At 39.1% G+C, this 21,253-nt stretch overlaps 1 protein-coding gene across 1 annotated transcript in view; it reads right to left on the bottom strand.

Moving 5' to 3' along the window:
- Positions 1-8,636: 8,636 nt before the first annotated feature.
- Positions 8,637-21,253, bottom strand: part of Cpne8 (copine 8) — a 183,722-nt gene continuing 171,105 nt past the window's right edge. The window contains exons 19-20 of the mRNA XM_075960372.1: positions 18,128-18,201; positions 8,637-10,353 (exon numbers count right to left, since the gene is read on the bottom strand). Of these exons, the coding sequence (XP_075816487.1) occupies positions 10,165-10,353; positions 18,128-18,201 (263 nt within the window). The 3' untranslated portion in view covers positions 8,637-10,164. The remainder of the gene's footprint in view (positions 10,354-18,127; positions 18,202-21,253) is intronic.

Consider the following 21,253-nt stretch of genomic DNA (forward strand, 5'->3'; position numbering starts at 1 on the left):
TGGACTTCCCGCAGAGAGACATTAATACTGACGTTCAGATCTCATTCTCCTTTTTATTCCAGGCAGACCTTAGCTCCCGGGACAGTGCCACTCCATTCAGTTGGGTGCTACCTGATCTCTTTAGCTTTTCTAGAAACATCCTCACAAAGACCCTCAGAAGTTGTGTGATACTTAGAAATCTCACCAAGTTGGAACAGGGATAACTGTCAGGATAGAGAGCAAAAATAAAAGCAAATTTAAAACATTTGCACAGAGCAATTATCCTGCAGTATGGGCAGAGCAAAGAATGGTGAGCACATTTACACTCTCGGGACTTGGGAGGGGGAAGCAGGAGGATCATTAGCTATAGGCAGCCAGCCTGGAATACAACAGGCAAACCTGTCTCAAGGTGGGTGGGGAGGGCACAACACTGAAGTGCTTACCTGCAGATTCTTCACAGGAAAGGAGAAAGAGAGAGGAGGGAAGAGGGAAGGACGGAGGGAGGAAAAGAAAAGCCTAGGTAAGCTAAAAGAAAAATTATCCCACATGTAAACACAGAAATTCAGGAAGTAATAAAAAACAATAGAAAAAAATATATATGGGTGAATAATCATTACCATTAATTTCACAAAATGAGAATTGTATCATAAGAAGTTTGATGTATATATAGAATTGAAATCTATCCCAACATAAACACAAGGTCTGTCTGTGATCTTGGCATTTCCTGAGAAATAGTAAATATAGAAAAATATAATGAATCACATATACAATTATAATGTCTACTATGGTAAAGCAACAGACAATGAATAGGTTAATAGACTGACAATCATAGTAATTAAAATACTAATTAATAACGGTGCCAACTAAGAAAAAAAGACGAATGAGGTAATGAATTTCAAAACTGATTGATATTGTAGATAGTACCTTATATATTAGTAATTATGTCAACTTATTTGGACGAAAACATACATTTTATTGTACAAAGAGAAAGATATCTGACTTAGCAAAGAAAATAACACTCTTTGCTAAATTTGAATCTCAGATTTAAAAAAAACATAAGGTTCAATGTTCTTTATTATGCACTGTGTATTTGGAATGGAAACAATCAAATTTGTATTTTGTTTGGCAAACCTTGATGATTTAGGCATATTTTTACTGCTTATAAAGTTGTCAGAACTTCAAGAACATAATTTTGGCAGCAGGCTTTCTGAGTTGCTTCAAAATGGGCAGGTTGAACCGGAGCCCAGCACTAGCTGAGCTGTGTCTGGAGAAACAGAAGTACAAAGCCTCACAAGCTCTGCACCCACAAAGGATGAGGTTGCGCCCTTCCCCAGGTTAAAAATGGTTTTTCAATCTGTGCCTTACCCTGAGAGACTCCATTTTGCATTATGAAAACAGAGAAAGACTCTGCCCCTGGACTGACATATGAACATTGTGGCATCACCTACCCAACATGGACTAATAAATTACTTATTCCTAGGAGTAAAGGAATGTTACCCTATACATTTATTTCGGTTAATTGAAAGTCTAGGGGCTTATTAAGATCCTATCAGGGAAATCATGTCCAAGAACTTATAGGGCATACTAGTCTGATTAAAGGATATAACGCCCACATCTGGACCCTATGAAATACAAAGGTGATGACCCCACCAGGTTGTCTTCTGACCATTTAGTGTAGGTGTTCAGGGATCACCAGGCAGAGAAATTCTGACTATTCCAGGGACTTCAGCTTAACTTGAAATCACTGCTAATGAGGCCTCCTATAATTCACATCTGTCCATCCCTCCTTCTATCTAGATGTACAGTTCATCCATCCAGCCTTTAGTCCACCAGGACCTGCCTGCCATTCATACAGTTGCTTAGACCTAGTCCTGTCTTTCACTTGACCTTATTCCTTCATCTTAACTTTGACCTTACAGCCTGAATCGACAACCTGTAGCCCACAGCCTGAATAGGTTCTCCAGCCTGGCTTGATTTTACATCTCACCCCCACAGAGAACATATTTTATTACTGTAATTTTTCTAGCTCGGTTTCATATGCTTTTTTGAAACTCCTTGCAATCTTAACCCTTTCCATCATTCTATAGCCTACATATATAAATGATAAAGATGAATATAGATATAGAGATTGTCTTAGTTATGGTTTCTATTGATATAATAAACGACTCTGACCAAAAGCAACTTGATGAAGAAAGGTTTATCTCATATTTGTAGACAATAATCCATCATGAATGGAAGTCAGGGAAGGAAGTACCGAAGGAACCTGGAGGCAGAAGTTGATGCAGAAGCTATGTAGGGGAGTGGGTTACTGGTCTATATCTCACGGCCTGATCAGCCTGCTTTCTTATACTTCTCAGTACATGTCCAGGGTGGCAACTCTCACAATGGGCTGAGCCCTCCCAACTTAACCACTAATTAATAAAATGCCCAACAGACCTCCCTCAGGCCAATCTTATGGTGGCAAATTTCTCAATTAAAATTCCCTCTTCTTATACATGTTTATGTTTATGTCAAGTTGACAAAAACAAACCAGCACAGATATGTTTACTGTGTGGTATATAATGTGTGATGTGAGAATTATGTTAGTAACTAGGGTTGGAACAGAAGAGCCTGGGTTTGCCTGGCCATGTCTATTAAGGAAGATTGGAAGATCTGACAGATTGCTGCCAATGAAACACTTACTCAGGCAGATGGACTTTTTGTTAATGAATGCTAGTTGGATGTTGGCTCCCAGTATAAAAACCACCCAGTGAAAACCCAGAGGCTGCCCAGAAGAAACAGCTGAGAATATCTCTTCGGGATTAGGAAAAAGAAGAATTGAATCCTAGCAATTAAGGGCTGGCAGGAAAGAAGTTGCATTTAAAAGAAGTATTTGACCTGAGGGATTAAAAACGTGATAGTTTAGATGTTCCCTGTGTAGTAGCTTTTCCTAAGTTATTAAATACTAATAGTCATGATTATACTACTGCTTCGAGAAAATTGGTCACATGATGATGGATGTTGGTATGATTTAGAGTATTTATTCACCCCCTCTCAGAAGGTTTAATGGGATTCAGTCTTGATAATGGGTGGGTGGAACACTGAGCTAAAATGCCAGTGTAAAGCCTAGAGTCCTCTACCCTAGAGGCAAATCCATAGGCATTAAACACTTCACCATTGTTGCTAAGCAAAAGATGCAAAAATACATTAAAAAAGAATACATTTTGGCACAGTATGATTTGAGAATGACCATAGTTTGAAGAGGTCACAGATCCTTTCTTCTAGATAGAGAAATAAAGAATTTTAGGAAATAGTTGCAAAGAGCTTTTATTCCTGCAAGATCCATGTCTTGTTTACTGGGTCCATTTTTACTATTATCAGTACACACATTCTCTCTCTCTCTCTCTCTCTCTCTCTCTCTCTCTCTCTCTCTCTCCTCTCCTCTCCTCTCCCTCTCTTTTTGCCTCTCCCTCTCCCTCCTCCCTCTCTCTCTCACACACACAGCAGTGAGACATGTATCCACTAATACATCAGGAAGACAGAGATGAAACACAGAGGTGAGGATTTAATATATCTTTTCAATATAAAACATGAATTCATGTTACTTTTCAATTTTAAGAGCAATCTGGGTATTTGCTGAATATAGCCTCCCATTTCACTTATCACAGTTTGTGTGTGTGTGTATTGTTGTTGTTGTGTTCAACATTTTGGTCAAAGAATTTCAGAAGAGAGGTTTTAGAACGCCCAGCATTTTGTTATGGCCTCTGCCAAGTCTGTACTAACTTAGGTTCAAGTGGCCATCAGATTGTGTCAGTGTCCAGAATTCCTGCTCTCTTGCTCTCTACCTGGCTTTTGACCATTTCACTGCAAATTAGTCCCAAAGAATCAGGGCGAAGAGAAAAAACTTGAAAAGTGGGAAATGGGATGCTTTCACTTTCTTGTCATCTTGATCTTTAGTTCACGTTGATCCGTTTTAACAGGACAATTTTATCTACCATTGGCTTGAGCGTCAAGTTCACAAAGGAGAACAGTTGCTGTAAAGAGCACAATCAATACTCTGTCCTTCCCTTTCACCCACCATTAGTCTGCCGTGAAGCCTACAGGGGATGGTGGTTGCTGTTAAAAATAAGGCTGGCATTCTCTCCTTCACTTTTAGAAAATTTACTTACTTTGTAACTAGATATTGTTGTTTTATTTACATTTTTATTTGAGAATTTTATATGTGAGCTCTCTATTTACTTCATTTCCACCCCTCTCTTTCCATGCCTACCACTCCATTACAAATTGATGACCTTTTTTTTAATTATTGTTACATATGTGTACATACATGCATACAACACACCGAAACCATTTAGTTTTGCTCATACTTGAATTTACTACTTACCACTTGGCATTGGCTTTCCCTTTCCCAGTACCCAATGACTGAGTGTCCTTTCTTCATCTCCAGGTTGTGTCTTGTGAGATTTCCCCTATCCATGCTGGCTGCCAACTGGTCCTGCCATTAATCAGGTCTTGCTTGGGAAACTATACTGCTGTGACTTTGTGAGTTCAGTTTCTCTGTCCTGTCTAGAAGACACCGTGTCACAAGCAGGTGCCCTGGTTCACCAGCTCTTATGGTCTTTCCCCTCTCTTTTCTGAAATGTTCTCTTAATGTAGGGCTTGCATTGCAGATGTATTAATTGGGGCTGTGCACCCACTATCACTTACCCTTTATATTTGACTATCTGTAGATCTCTGCCACAGTCTTTCTGATTTAAAAAAGAGCCCTTTCAGTAAGGAATAAAATAATACTTATCTGTGGGTATAAAAATAAGTTTTTAGCATATAGTTAAATGATACTGGCTTAGAAAAATGGCAGTAGCCATTTCTCTTCTAGGGTCTATGATCCTTCCAGCCATGGATAGTTGGCTAGATTGATAGTACTAAATGTGAATTCCCTCACAGTTTGCAGGCCTTCCATCTGATCAGACTTTACGGCTCTTCACTCTCAGTCTGAAGATATTGAATTCTGACTCACTTTATGATAACAATTAGTAACCTAACAGTTCTAGTAACCAGTCTTTGTATTCAGCTTACTTTTAGAATTCGACCACCATCTACAGTGAGGCCACATGTTATGTATGAGAGATGGATAAGTGAATGAATCTCACTTGTTCCTTTCATGCAGTTTGTAAAGGAAACGGGGATATAGACAATAAAAGAAGGAGAAGAAGAGCAGGTGCTGGCAAAGTGATTATACCGTCTGTCTCCAGAGGAAGTTTAAGTGAGAGGATGAGGCTCAATGTGGTGGAACATTGCTTAACTATGTAAAGGTGTGTCACATTTGCTTTTGCTGCAGAATATTACTTTAACTATGTGAAGGTGTGTTACATTTGTTTATGCTGCATTACTTTAATGATGTAAAATGTTACTTTGCCTGCCTTAGGCACCTGATTGGTCTCATATAAAGTTGAATGGCCAATACCTAGGAAGTAGAAGGCTAGGCGGGGCTGGTGGACATAGAGAATAAATGGGAGAAGGAATCTAGGCTTCTCTGTCAGCCATGGAGGAAGCAGTAAAAGTAGGACATACGGAATGAAAAGGAAAGTGACAAGCCCTGAGGCAAAACATAGATGAAGAGAAACAGGTTAAAGCAAGTTATGAGAGCTAGTGATTCTTATAGCTAAGCTTTCTTAGTTAATAATACGTCTCTGTGTCTTTATATGGTAACTGGCTGGTGGGCCAAGAGAAAGCCTGCTACAGCTGGATGGAGGCAAGAAGTCAATGGAAAAATTACCTAATTACAAGGGTTAGATGAAGGGATTGCTAGACAAGTGTGTGGGAGCCTTGAATCTGCTCACAAGGGTTCTGGGTAAGAGTTAATGATCATTTGGGGAAGGGAAGATATATAACCCATCGATCTGACCTGTTTTTTCCCCAGAAGCCTGTTATTTTACAGTTCTTGAGTCTTGAGAAAGCACCTTGTAAATTATCCACAAGATCACTAGGAATGCATGTCCATTGGCCCTCTTTGTGGTGATCACAGTTATGAGGACACAAACACAGGAACTCAAAGACCTTTCCCCATCTGTGACATAGCCTCTGAGTTTAGGCATGAAAGAATGGTGATGATATATAGATGCTTTTGTAAATGAGAAGTCAAGACTTTCCACTTGTATAAATCCCCCAGAGGGTGCTTTTCATAGCTAAGTACTTAAGTTCATCCAGTAACCCCAGCTATCTAAAAAGAATCACTCTTCAGAGAATGCAAAAATCTGTGCTTGAGAGCCCAGCAGAAGAATACTCTGAGAATCTTTGAAATTATCACATCATTTCTAGATCATGGAGATGAAAATCCAGGTCCCTTGACTCTCAGTGCATGTATGGCGTGTTGGCATGCGACACTCTCTTACTGAGCCTTGTAGCAATTTTGTGATCAGCCTATGAACACACCAAACACAATAAGTAATTCTGTGAATTTGGATTTCAAATCATTGTTATAAAATACCAAATTGTCCTCATGAAATGAATGAAAAATTCAAATCACCTAGAGTTGATCATCTTTCAAACTTCCATCTGATGACCAATGTCAAGAGCCTGTGGTTAAAATAGATCCAAGAATGTATATGTTGGCTCTGGACGAAGCAAAAGAAGGTTCTTCTAGGATGGTTGCTGCCACACCCAGAACTCTAAGTGATCTAAAGTTAGCCAAACCCCAAACAAAGTACAGATTTATTTCTTTCCATCACTGACAGTAATAGGGAAGTGATTTTTATCAATTTTAAGTATACTAAAATGTGAATGGTTTTTGAAGATTGGAAAGATGTGCTCAGTGATTTCTACTATAGGTGTCCTGTGAGCGGAATCATCAGACAATGGAAGAGACAGAACCCCAACTAGACATTTCTCATCACCAAATGAAAAATTCAGTGCTAGAAATGGGTGAAAGAGGCCCCATGGAAACCCCAAACAAGCTATGCTATTTTTAAAGCTCTCCACAAAGTGATGGTAAGATCCTATTCCTAAAGACAATACACATCTTATTGAACATGGAGAAGTCAAGGAATCCCCACCCCTACAGACTAGGTTCATGGTATGGTAAGGTATTGTGCATGTTTCCAAAGTAGAAAGGTAAACAACTCAGCTACAAAACCTCCTGTTTATATTGATGACCTATCTATAATATACGCTGATTTAATAGTGGCATAAAAGTTGTGGGAGTAACCAGCCAATATCTGATTGGATTTCGGGCCCACTTCATGAGATGGAAACCATGCCTGACACTACTTGGGTGACCAAAACTCTGAAACTAGATAGTCCATGAATCTGTGGGACAACCAAATACTGCTGTTCTGCTGAAGGAATGAAGCAATAAGATGACTCCTAACGACATTCTGCTGGACTTGTAGATGGCTTTGCTCAGCCATCATCAGAGATACTTCCTCCTGCGATAGATGGGAACAAATACAGAGACACACAACTGGACAAAATGCAGAGAGGAAATGACCTCAGACATTCATTTCTAAATACAATGTGTCCATCAAATCCCTCCTTTCAGGGAAGAGGGAACTATGTGGAAGAGGAGGCAGAATGATTTAAGAGTCAATGGGGATGGTAGACACAAAAGAAACACCTTCTACGTGTAACAGATGGCTGCTCATATAAATCATAGAGACTGTAGAAGCACGCACAGGGCCTGCCCAGATCTAAGCCGGATGGGTGAAGTGGACACAAATCCCTACCTGGTATAACCATATCCACTGGAAATGGCGACATTCGTGAAGTCAGCACAGCTGTTTGGCACAGTTCCAACAAAGCTGTCAACTTGTCTCGCACTTTCAATTTGGTTTCTGCATGTTCGTGTTTGGGGGACTTTTCTACATTATAATTCATTTAATGTCTTTACCCAAGAAAAGTATGTCTAGTATCTTTGGGAAAGTCCCAAATGTAGCAGTTCTCCTGCTTTTAGAGAGATAATTTTATCTGGTCCTATTCAGAAATCTTTCTTATGCCCAAGAGATTGGCAACACCCAACTTTCAGAGGTTGAAAACCAGAAGAACCAGGATGGTTGTTCTGCAATCTCTGAAAGACTGTAGGCTCATGGCAAAACTATCATTTGTCACTGAAAAAGAAAAAAAAAACTTTCCATGATGAAAACAGGTTGAGGAAATTTATGACCACAAAGGAAAGAGGATAATGAAAGAAATACTTTAGTCTGAAGACATCATTAAACTCATGCAGGAGAACAAAAGAACAAATAATTCCAGAATAATTAATCAAAGAATGTCTCAGAACAGAGCACAACTATGAGAAAATAATAGCAGGTAATACACATTTTTCACAAACAGCTCTAGACATTAATGTTCTCAATTCCTCCGGTAAAGAGGCATGGGTTAGCAAATTGGATTAGAACATAAGATCTATCTTTTTGCAAAAAATCAAAGATAGATACTACATTAAGACAAGTGTGTTCACTCAGACAGGATTGTGTTGCCTGTCAGTACAAGGAAAATAACTGGTGTTAGGAACAAGGGGATTATTATTGGTCTTATTTACTTTTTTTTCTTTTGGACTGAAGAATGAAGTTAATTTTTTTAAAAATATGTAGGTTAATAAAAATAAAGTGGCATAAATGTTTAAGATCAGCAAAGAAAATTATGAGACTCCACCCCTGCCACAATATATACAGAACACAGTTATCCTTTTAAAGATTTTAATGTGTACTTAAAAATGGACAATTGATATCACAGTCATGTGACTGTGATTCTGTTATCTGTGAGGATTATGCATTTTTTCCAGTAAAACAGTTTCATGCTTATAAAAGTCACTATTCATCCAGTCGTGACAAGAGAACACATGGTAGGAATAATCCAAGTAGCAAAGAGGGGAAGGCAGAGAGGTTATAAAGCGGTCACACCATTGACACAAAAAGAACAATAAATAAATACACATTTCTGTATATTGAAGGCAATTCACGATCATTTCCAGGAATTCTGTGAGAATTTAAGGCCATTTGTTCTAAAGAAGTTTATACATAACTTCACAAAACTTGTAATTCGTATAAAAACTGTACACTGAAAACTATTTAGAATTGACTGTGAGCAGGCAGGCCAGGGCACAGGGATGGGCTTGTTGAGTTATTCTACAAACAGGCAGGTCAGGGGACAGGAACAAGTTTCTTTCACAAATGTGTCAAGTGCTAAGTCACAGGGTTGTGAATGTGGAACTGAGAACTCACAAGAGACTCCAGCCTGTGCAACCCGTATGGCGAAGTGGAATGGTGAGAACAAGAAACCCCAAGCAAGAGAGCGAGTATCCCTTTGAATTAAAATATCTAGACAGGATACACCTGAATACAAGGTTCAAAACCCCTGCTACATGGTTCCGAGTTACAGTCTTGGTTTTACTTGTTAAATAGCATTATAAATGATGGTAGTTTTTATATAAAGTATATTCTATGGATTTGCCGTTCACTGTGTTTGCCTTTTCGTGGTTTCTACTTTAGCATTGTAAAACACAAGTCTGTTGTAGTCCATGAAAAGTGCATATTCATACAGGGTCACATCTGTTTATAAGTTTAAACTTCCACTATTTGGCCAAAACTGAGGACAGATTTTACTCACTAAATAAATTTTTCTTCCTCTACTCTTCCCTATTCATACCAAGAATGTCCAGACAGTCATTCAAAGAGATATTGCTCTTGTGATTATAGCTATTGCAATTTAGAAGACAAAGGATTCAATATTCAAAACTTATTCTTAAGAACAGTTATAAAAGTATTGAAATTTAAAAAGTAGTAACATGTAAACATTGATACAGAGACTGCTGTCCCATATATCTATATAGCAGTCGAGGACAATATTTGTGTTAAAAATGTAGCTTGTGCTTTTTCCCAATAATACATTGGAAATTTGCTATTCTGTCGAGAACAAAACAAAAATATCTGAAAATTAGAGAAGACATCTCTACTTTGCTTCAAGCATCTTAAACAATTTTTTCCTGTTGCTCATGCAACCACCGTATTTACAGTTTTGGTTTAGGAAGAGAATTGGTTTTGGATCCAAGAAAGCACATTTTCGACTACTGCTGAAACCCAACTGAGAAAATGTCTCCTTCCCTGGTTCATAGCGGAGCACCAGGTGAAAAGCTCAGGCTCAGCAGTTGACCGACGTGTGGTGGACATCAGCATCTGGACACGCGTGATGGACATCGGCATCTGGACGTAGTCATATCTGCGTCTGCAGCACATGTGTAGGCGGGGTGTATGGCGGAGGTGCGGGCGATGGCTTGATTCCTCGGGCTCTCATGTAGGAGAGGAACTGCTCGGGGATCTCCGCTAAGACATCTTTGGCCAGTCTAGCCATGCTTAATATGTGGTTTCCACTTCTGTCCATGTAATCCCTGAATGGTACAAACTAGAACAGAGGAAGAAATTGCTTTACGGTGTCCAGCTGTCCACTTAACAGACACGAAATCGGAACACACAAGTAGGTTTTTAACCTTCCACTTTCATGGATGCTTTTGGATCCAGGACCTCACTATATAGGGTAAGATGGCCTCAAACTCACGATACTCCTGTCTCAAACAGCAAGGGATTCCAGGTGTGCGTTACTGTGCCTGGCTTATGTTCAAACAACTGATTTTAGGAGTGTCCTAGTTAACTTCTTCTGTCAGCTTGACTAACCGAGCATCATGAGGGAGCCTCAAATGAGGGATTGCCCGAATAAGACTGGCCCTTGGACCGTCTTTAAAGGAATGTCTTGACTGACGGTTGACGTGGGAGGACACATTCCACTATTGGCAGTACTGTTCATAGGCTGTATCAGGAAACTAGCTAGATGAATCAGACACTGAGCCAACAAGCAGTATCCTACTGTGTGTTCCATCAGTGACAGAAGTGATCTGAAAGTATAAGCCAAATAAATCCCCTCCTTTCCCAAACTTGCTTGTTGTCTGGGTAGTTTGTCATATCCATAAGGAGAATCATAAGTGCCCAGAGTGTCATGTATACAAATCCTATCTTTATAATGTACTTTTCACTACAGTTGACTCTGAAGTGGTCAGATTATAAAGTGTGTTTAACGAAAGAGATGGAACTCTCTTCCTTGTTGTTCTGTGTTGTCTTTTGTTGCACTACCTAGCTGATACCAAAAACCGGGGCATTTAAACTTTATGGGTCTTGTTTCCTTGTCAAACTGAGTCAGTACATGTTTAATTCAGCTTTGATATAAAAGTTAGCTAATACAGACCCAGGAACAAATCTTACCCCATTCAGCATAGAAAATAGCACACATGATTAGTGAGACCTAAACATATTATTTTTAACTGTTACGAGAGCCTCAAATCATGGCTACTGAATAGGAAAAACACACAGTTCCTCGGGTGGGAGCCTGAACTATAGTATGCAGAGGCAGTGCGCTCCTACGTAGATGTTATATATGAGTTATTTGTGAAAGCAAAAGATCTCAGCGGGAGATGTTAGAATAGTTCTTACTGAAATGTCATAATTATTTTGGCATCTAAACATAGTTGCTTTGCCTTTATCTAGCAATTACACAGCAGCCCTTATCACATCTATACCGTGCACTCTGCCAAGAGACTGTCTGGGTCCATTTTCATTTGGAACGGTTACTTAGGTTACTTAGTAGATAAACACTGTCCTGCTGGGTTTGCCAGTTCAGTTTCTCTGGAAGGGACGAGTCTTGAAATAACTTGGAAATGATTGAAATTATTAGTGCTGTAGATAGTTTGTAAGCACATTAACATTTCGTCTTGAGGGAAAAAAAGATGACAGAAGACATTAATTTAGGATGTAGAATAATTTCTGCACCAGGATTTGAAAGTTTTATTTAATGTTTTTCTTTCAGAGAGACCAAGAACATTTCCCTCTTCATATTCTGTCATAAAATTCTTCTGAAAAAAAATCTACTTTTGATGGAAGCAATTATTCAAAATGAACTTTTAGAAACCATCTGTTTTGGGGACATTTAAAACTACTCAGTTGCCACAGAAAAAATGAGTTAAAAAATATGAAAAACTAAATAGAAGGTGTAATTTTGATGCGATGAAGGTCATCTGTTTTGCTCCATTCTTCCAAACTCTCTTCCTCTATAATTCTAACCTGTATCTGTTTACCATAAAGAAGAGACTAGCTTTCAGAGGTGTGACAGGCAGGAAAAAGAACTGTTCACCCCTGAAGACAGTTAAGCCAGGGTAGGAGAAGGCTCACAGTGTGTCCAGTCTCCAGGTGGGGAGAGCATAGGGAGGGTGTGAACTTTGCAAAGTCACTAGAGGCAAGATGGAATTTGTAAACAAATACATAGAGGTATAAAGAAACAAGTTAAGTTCTGTTTTTCTCTCATTTAATCTAAATTACTAAATTAGTTCTAAGAATTTACTGTGTTTTTTTTTAAACTACTTAAACCTTTTTAGTGAGCACTGTATAGGCTTCTGATTTCTTTATTGCATTCTTTCTGTTTTTAAAATAAAAATACATTTTTGTTAGCATGGGCCTATTTATGAATGCTCTATTTGCTACATAAGCGAAGATCTACATGCAACATAATGTACGCCATGCTTTATTGGCATTGCTTTTCATTTTTACTTTATGGAAAATTAATTTTTTCTCATAGCATGTATCCTGATTCCTGTTTCCGTGTCCCTCTACTCCTCCAAGTTCTTCCCCACCTCTCCTCATATGAACTCACAGAGGCTGAGGCAGCATGCACAAGGGCTTGCAAGGGTCTGCACCAGGTGGTGTCCCAGAGCACAAAGGAGAAGAAAACAGATGCCTCCATCCCTAACCTAGAAGCAACCCTCAACTTATAACCACTTGCGAATGAGATTTTCATTTTCTCCAAGGGAGTCTCACTGGGGAAATAAACGAGTCTTCAGTGAAGGCTGCATGCCTGGCTGTAAATGGACCAATAGAAATCAAGTTCAAAGACATCTTTGGGGGTTCTTTGTCTCATTATGTCAGATCAGGGCATTTTTCTTTTAATTTTATCTTTTAATATTTATTTATTTATCTCATTTTTAGCCCTCCAAGCCCTTAGTCCTTCCCATATATATTATGGTTTCCAGTTTTGTATTTTTATGGGATTCCTGAGTGTGCGAACAAATGGGTCTCTGCATCTATATCTGTTTCTTGTGCATTTTTTGGACTATTTTCCTCTTGTTTGTTTTAGCCTATTCTGATGTGCTTTGTTTTGTTTTAACATAGTATAATCTAGTCTAGTTTTGTATATTTTATCATTATCTGCCAGAAGCCTGTTAACTTTTTAATGAGAGACAGAAAACAGATAGATCTGGCTTACACATTTTTTTTATATTTATTTATTATGTATACAATATTCTGTCTGTATGCCATTACAGATGGTTGTGAGCCACCATGTGGTTGCTGGGAATTGAACTCAGGACTTTTGGAAGAGCAGGCAATGCTCTTAACCTCTGAGCCATCTCTCCAGCCCTGGCTTACACTTTCTTAATTGAAATACATTATAATTAATTTTTGAGAATTTTGTTGTACTCTAGAAGTATCAAATACCCAGAGTCCTTCTCATCTCATGATCCTCTTTATAAATAACGGACAGAACTACCACAAAACAAACCCTATCTGAGAAAGTCATTGTTACCAACAGGGTTTTACTTATCACAGAGATAGGTTGGGAGTAGAAAAAGTTGAGAATTTTCTCTTTGCTAATCCTGAATTATCTAACATAATTTTCTTGAGGGGCATTTAGTCGTCAGTCCTGCCACTGGGTGTCAATGAGGGGGAAAGGCCAACGCCCCCTCGCTGCCATCCCCTCCTGTTGTAACAACTTGACAGTTTTCTGGACAAAATATCCTTTAATCGCTTTTCACAGATCCTCTGACTCTGACATTTGACCCCTCAGATCACCTCTACTTTCTCATTTAATCTTTCATTTTTGGATGCTGCAGCTAGGGATACTCAGCTTTAAAAAATCAACAAAACCAATCCCTACATATAGTGAGGGTATACTATAAATTCAAACTCTTAAATAGTTACATTAGGAAGAAAGTAATATCCACAGTGCACTAATTTAACATATCCACATAACGGACATATCAGATGAATTCAGTTCTGCAGAAAACATGGTATGTGTGGTGTTCCACATCTTCTCTCATCGCTTCCCCCAAACTCCTGTGCAATGGGACATTGTTCATGGTTGCTCTGATGGAAGGTTTGCCTTTTCATGAAAACAAATTTGAACGTGTGTGGGCAAATTGGCTTTTAGTTGCTGTTCATGCAATCGTGTTTGATTGTTCCGACTGTGCAGAACTCCATTAGTGAGTTTTCAAGTCTAAGACTTCAAGGCTATTATTCTCCTTTTAATGGAAAATATAATTTAAATGTAATTTTTAAGGAAATGATAGGCTGGCCTGCAGCCACATGCAGCCAGGGAGAAAGGCACTGCATTAAACACAATGGCCAATCCATAGTACAACAAGCACACACACATTGTAGGTACTGACCTAAGAAAATAAACAACAGAGGAATTCATCCTGCTTACTGCACATGGGCCACATCATACACGAGACAATCAAATCAAAGTACCGCTACTATAAAATAAAGGCATGCAAAATGCCTTCCATCAGATGGTTTCAGGATGGTAATTAACAGCTACCAACACTTAATTAATGGGCCGTTGCTGAACGAACAATGGGAGGTTTTTTGCTAAGGGATTAAATATAGCATCTTGTTTAATTTCATAGGCATCTTATCCGTTTTTGATCTGATCTAAGAAGAAACTGAAGCGTAGAAAGTTTAACTTAGCAAAAACGGATAGTGGCTAGTCATTATTGGGTTAGACTCTGACGTGTCAGATTTTATAGTAATTTGGCTAGATTTTGATAACCTTTAGAATTTTAGATTAAGTAGAGAGATTTACTGTAATGGAAGGCAACTTTTTGGAATCAGAACTTGATTTATAATCAAAATGCTTCTGTGCGACTTACTTAACTCTCCATCTTGGGCCACAGTTCTTTTCTATGTGGTGGCAAGGGAACAGAGTGAAAGAAAGGGGGAGGGACACAAGTCAAGGCTGAGGACTTCTACCTGCATGAGCAAAGTGTGACCTGGGTAAAGGCAACGTAAACTAGATGTAAGCATCATGAACACATATGTGGGAATGATAGATTGAATGTGTATTTGAGTGTATTTAGCAAAAGAGGAAAACTGGAGTCAGGCTGTAGAGATGTTTAAGGGACAAGGACGTCCTGTAAAGAGTTTTCTATGACATTTGAGGGTTGCATCTAGCTTCCGGCTTCTACTTTTCATTAGCTAGGGATTATGGGAAAGAGGAACCAAAATGAGAATTACTTTTAAAAATATTACAATCAAGTGTCTGTCCTAATGTTAGTCAAGGGGCCATAGCCTGCCTAGCACAGAGACCATATGACAGACTCGCATTTCATCCTGCGCACATGCAGAAGCTGCTTAATACTGAGAACCAAAGAAAAACTCAGCCTGCTGCTCCCAACTTCCGACTGAACCTCAGCCACATTCTACAAGCTACAGCTCTGATTTTTCCAACCTGAGAAATTTAGGGATTCTTTAGTAACATATTTAATAACTTGATTAGCTTCAAAATGAAATGGATTGCAAGAAAACCAGAGCCCACAAAGCTTCTATTCTATTATTTTCTAATGTGATTCTGCAGGCTTGCTCAGACCTATTTTCTGAATACTGGAAGATATACAATATTATCCTACTGTCTACAACACTTAAAGCTTCCATTCTTTAAAATGAGCAATCTAAGACTATGTCAGCAGAACGTGGGGAACTTTGATGGCAGGCCCCTACTGTGAGGTTCAAGGTGATAAGGGAGAGGTGGATGTAACTGGGGTGTCAACGGCCAAGTTGCTCACGTATTTCAAGGGTGAATTTAGGAACTTCTCTGTGAAATTAGAAAAATATGTCAGGTCCCCTCCTTGAATGCAGGGATTAAAGACAGGATGTTGTCATCCAGGGGCTATTCATTCTCAAGTACGTGTCAATTTCCTGTATAGTACTTATAAGATTCCTTCATACTTTCATTTGGGGTTTATGTGGCAGAAAACCCAAGTGTTTCCCTGTATCTCTAGGTGTGTTGGAATTCTCTGGGGATCCCAATGCCAAAGTCAAGATAGACTTGGCTCAGAGACTAACAGTTCAAGAAGAAGAAATGACCCTATGTATATTAACTTGTACCTGTATGAATTTAGGTTCATGGGTAACAGAGTTTTCTGCCATCTGTAACAACATCAGAGAAAAGCAGAGGTGAAAGAGATGGACTCTACAAACAATCCCAGAGGCTCAGACAACGTACTGACTTGTTCAAGACTGGAGTGAGAAGACTGTGCCCTCATGAGCATTCTGGGTCCCATCTCAGTATACTTCCCAATGCTGTCAACCCATCGAGAGACGAGATGGCTTTTATCTCCACAAATGTCAGTGTGCATGGCTTTGTGGTGACAGTATAGTGTCATGGTCCTCTCAAAAGAAGGCTTGGTTATTTGAGCAACCTCGATTCCTCAGGGATGGAACAAGCTATGAGATACTCCTGTTGTTTTTATAAAGAAGCATTGTCATAGCAACAGAGCACATTCAGAAAGTCCTTTGCATCTGAATTTCCTTTCAGTAATCTGATTTTCGCAAAGTGTGGGCTGGACATTATGTGGAGCTCTTAGATAAAGTGAAATTACTTGGACCCATAATTATGATGATGAGGTTAAGGCGAATAATTATGTGTCTAATTATGGAAATGAGCACCATGATACATGCAAATAGATGGCATCACCATGTTCTTTTTCTCAGCTACTTTAGCCAAATCATTTACTGTATGTGTTTGTGCTTTCTTCATCATGCTTTGGAGAGAAGCTTGAGTCATTTTATTTATATTTTCAAATAATTCTTATGAAATTGTTTCTCTGTTAAAAGATACTTACATTAATTTTGGAAGAGTAATATATGGTCCTTTTTAATATTATTTTTTTCCGTATTGTAGTGCTGGAGAGCTCACTCAACACTACCACAGAGCTACATTGTGATCCTTTTATGTATGAACTTAGGACATTTTGTCCCCTCCCCCAATGATTATTCTGATCATTTTGCTGGCCTCTACTTAGCTCTACTCTGGGACATATTTTATACAATGTAGGTAGCCTCACTTTACTTACAAGACTGTTTATCTCTCCCAACATAGAAAGTAAGAAAGTTTGTCTAAGTTGCCACATGTTAAAATTTGAATCCAATTCTATAGGATTCCAAATTATATTCTTACAGTACTTACATTAAAAGTAACTACACATGAGACAATTTGGAAATAATATTAATAATAATTTATCATAAATAATAATTTATGCCCCTAAAATGTGCATATCATATCCTTGAGAGGTACTGAGTCCTTTGACTATTCCTACTTGGAAAGGTATGAATCATAGACCTTTTCCTTCTTTTTTGCATCTTAAAAGGTACACATGCTAAGTAAAACATCCATAAATGTGGTTGAATTAACACCCTGCTTTCAGCGACAACTTTTAACTGATTGTTTTCTTCTTATTTCTCCTCAAATAGCAGGTAGCTCCACAAATTTAGTCAAGCTTTTTTTCTCAAACATTTTCTACATGCAAAATTTATGGGTAACATATAATTTATATGCTATGTATCATAATAAAATGTATATATAGATTACTTATTTGTATATTTTCAACACACATGTTTTCATTTTTTCTAACCACAGTCTGGGTAAATTCTAACAATAACAATAATCTTTTTATATAATCTTTTTTGTATTTTTATTAAACTGTATTGTTTTGTATTTATCAGCTGTTTTAGAAAATGCTTAGTTTCCACGAAGACTAAACACTGAACTGATTAAAAAGTCCATTATATTTCTAGCTTCCAGTTTTACTAAAAATCACAATAATAATTTCTCATGGGAGTAAATTAGAAAATGCCAGTTGTTGACACTTGCACTTTATATATCGTGAATCTGAGACAAAGGGAAAAGCAATTCCATGCAGATTCCAATCCCTGTTACTTAGGTTACCCCACATGGAGAAGGGGTCAACTAAATGAACAGAACCCAGCGCTGCTGGTTGCAGTTTAAGCGGCCCCTTTATACATCAGGAGGACATGGGGTCATCACAAAGAAGGAGACAGATAATGTTTATTTAAATCCTTACCTGTACAATGTCCCTTTCAGCATATTTCCCTCTGGAAGAAACTCGTACATCGTCTCCATCCAATTCAACCATTGCTTGAAAAGGAAATACAGTTATTAATTGAATACTATGTGCTGAAATAAAATGGTATGAACTAAAAATCACAATATATGCATGCAGCAATGCACCCGCTGGAGTTATAGGAAGGCAGCTGCAATCTTCCTTTCTTTAATCATTTTCTCCAATCAGCCATGGAGTACAGAATCTACAGCTAAAGGAAGCCAGGAGTATGAATGGTCCTCTTGAAGTCGGGCAGGGCCACGTACTGTGGCACATTCTCTGAGCCATCTTTCCAACCTATGTACCATTCCGTAGGATCTAAATCTTGGTTATATGCTTAGATGACTGGATGGGCATGTGATATTCACCCATCTGTTTTAATGGGCTTTTTTTCTAATTTAAGAAACAGTGGCAATTATCATCTTCAAGTTGAACCTTATTCTTACTGACATTACAAGGTCGATACTGTCCAAGTTTTCCTTTCCAGACCACTGCAAAACAAAGTATTTATCCAGTCCTTAATAAAGTATGATTTTTTGGTGAAGCATGGTAATTGTGTTTGTTGAGAAATAATTTCAGCACTGGCTGCAACAGCTGGTCCTCAGAAATGCTGTCCCGACAGAGCAGCTGGGGATGTGTGGTGCTGCAATTAGAAACATTTCCCAGAGTTTATTAAGTTTTCTGTGAGAATTCCCTAAATAATTAATTGTATGAGGGAACTGGCTTGTGCTAAAAGTGTAATTCGGTTACTGAAAATTCGTTTTGCATACACAGGACCATCAACAGACTCGGAAGAGGCCCCAGAAAGTGTGGCACAGCTCAGCGGGAACACGATCCTCACCTGGCACTGCTTTCTTCAGTCCCTGTAAAGTATTTACCTTAGAAAACATTGTTTCCAAATCTATCTTCCTACATATGTTCATGAGTCAGTGTTTCGACTGGAGCATTGCTGGCAAATACGATTAACAGATTTGCCTGCATATACAATATGTGCCGTAATTTTATGAAATGTAGGTTCTACCGATAATAAGGCCAGTGCTGTATTCCTGAGACGGTAAATGATATGTATGCTCACAAAGGTGAAGTAAATAGCTCCTGTTATCACCTGGGTTGGCTTTTACGACTTTCATATTATTTCAAGATATAACTGTGCATTGCTAGTGATGTGTTCCACTCCCTGCTACGCTCATAGATTGCGGCGGTTCCCCTGCACTCGCTCTAAATCGTGAACAAGGCTCCGGCAGCAACGGAGAAACTGTCATTATTATCCCCCACAACCTGTATTGCCGCATTATCATCAAGGAAGAAAATGAATAATCTTGAATACTAGAGAGGTTCTAGACATCACCTCCCACTCTTCAGCATGCTTAAAGTTTAAAGGTTGCAGACGGCAGGAAGTGGGAGGCAAGCTTTTGAGAGCAACAGAGACAGGTTCATAGTGATGGAGGGATCATCTCCACACTTCGGGTTTTCTCAGTGTCTGATCCCAGGAGCAGAGATTGTGGCCCAGAGGGATACTCCTGTGCTTCTCTGCAGCTATGGGAGACAGGGTGAAGGATCAGCTTACATCCCTTCTCCTCAGCTGCTGCATCAATTCAACTTTTTTTTTTTGAAAGTACTAAAGGAGGACTTTTGACAAAAGAACAGCAATTTGTATGCCAGAGATTTTTCTATCTTATCTCTTTTGCTTCTTAGTCATGGAATTAAGGGGAGAAACAGATTTGATAGGAAAGGAAAGGGGGGGGAACTGTGTTAGAGAAGCATGTATTCTATCCTAGCCAGATTCTCAGTTTTTTTAAAGTCAGGAAACATCTCTGTCTCGTTGAAACTTCTGCAGTGGTAAAAGAGAAACTCCATGTTGCAGGACACTAACTCCATACCAACAGCAGGACCCTAACTCCATATTGACATTTTTTTCATAGACTAATGTCACTCTGATATCTAGGAGTTGGGGAGTCCAGGGGAAAGCCAAGTCCCCTGTCTGTCTACACTCTTCCCTCACACTTCCTTACAGCATCATGGCTGCTCCAGAAAATGTGCTGGGCTGCAGGAGGGGTCTGCCTCTCAGAGCAGGAGGAGCTTGCCTCCAAGTGAATACCATGTCTTACGGCAGTTTATGCTCCAACAAAACCTATCAGGGAAGCCTAGGAAGATGGTGGGAGCCTTCAAGGAATGGTAAATCTGGCCCCATCCAGGGGTTCTCACTCTTCCTAAGGCTGCAACCTTTTAACATGTTGTGGTGACCCCAACCATAAAATTATTTTTTGTTGCTACTTCATAACTGTAATTGTACTTCTGTTATGAATCATAATGTAAACATCTAAATGCAGAAAATCTAATATGCAACCCCAGTGAAAGGGACATTCAACTCCCAAAGGGGCCATGATCTATAGGTGAGAACCACTGGGTTAAAATGCATTTTGGTTTTGTTTTTTTGTTGTTGGCTTGGTTTTTCAAGACAGGGTTTCTTTTTAGTTTTGGAGCCTATCCTGGAACTAGCTCTAATAGACCAAGTTGGCCCTGAACTCACAGAGATCCATCTGCACCTCTCCCCCGCCCCCCACCCCCCGCGCCCCACTGATTGCTGGGATTAAGGGTGGGGCTAAAATGTATCTTGAATGCACTCCTAGTATAAAAAAAAAACTAGTATTTTGGTCTGCTACAAAATCACTGGGGGAAGAAAGGAAATAGAGAAAATAAGTAGCCTTGGATTTGGAGTGAGGCTAGGATCCAACTAGCAGTTTGCTGATCTGCATAGAAGGACGCAGGCAGAAATTTACACCAACAAGAGTCAGGGGCTTTGCACTCCTGTGTTATGAATAGGCTCTTACAGACCAAAAACTGACCAGTGTGACTTCCAGGGGACCTGGCAGACTGTAATGTGTTCCTGAGGGATAAAGAGGAAAAAACAAGTACCAAAGGAGAATGTTTGAGAGCTATTTTAGCTCGCAGCTGGTGGCTTTGGAGAAGCACATTCTGTCATCACTAGCCAAAGCAGGTGATCATGAGTCAAAGCATGAAGATGTCTTAGTCTTTGCAGCTCTAAAGAAGTGGCCCACGGCCACAGCTGAACAGATGCGAGCAGCC

The sequence above is a fragment of the Microtus pennsylvanicus genome, chromosome 2 (genome assembly GCF_037038515.1).
Source record: "Microtus pennsylvanicus isolate mMicPen1 chromosome 2, mMicPen1.hap1, whole genome shotgun sequence".
In the NCBI taxonomy this organism is placed as follows: Eukaryota; Metazoa; Chordata; class Mammalia; order Rodentia; family Cricetidae; genus Microtus; species Microtus pennsylvanicus.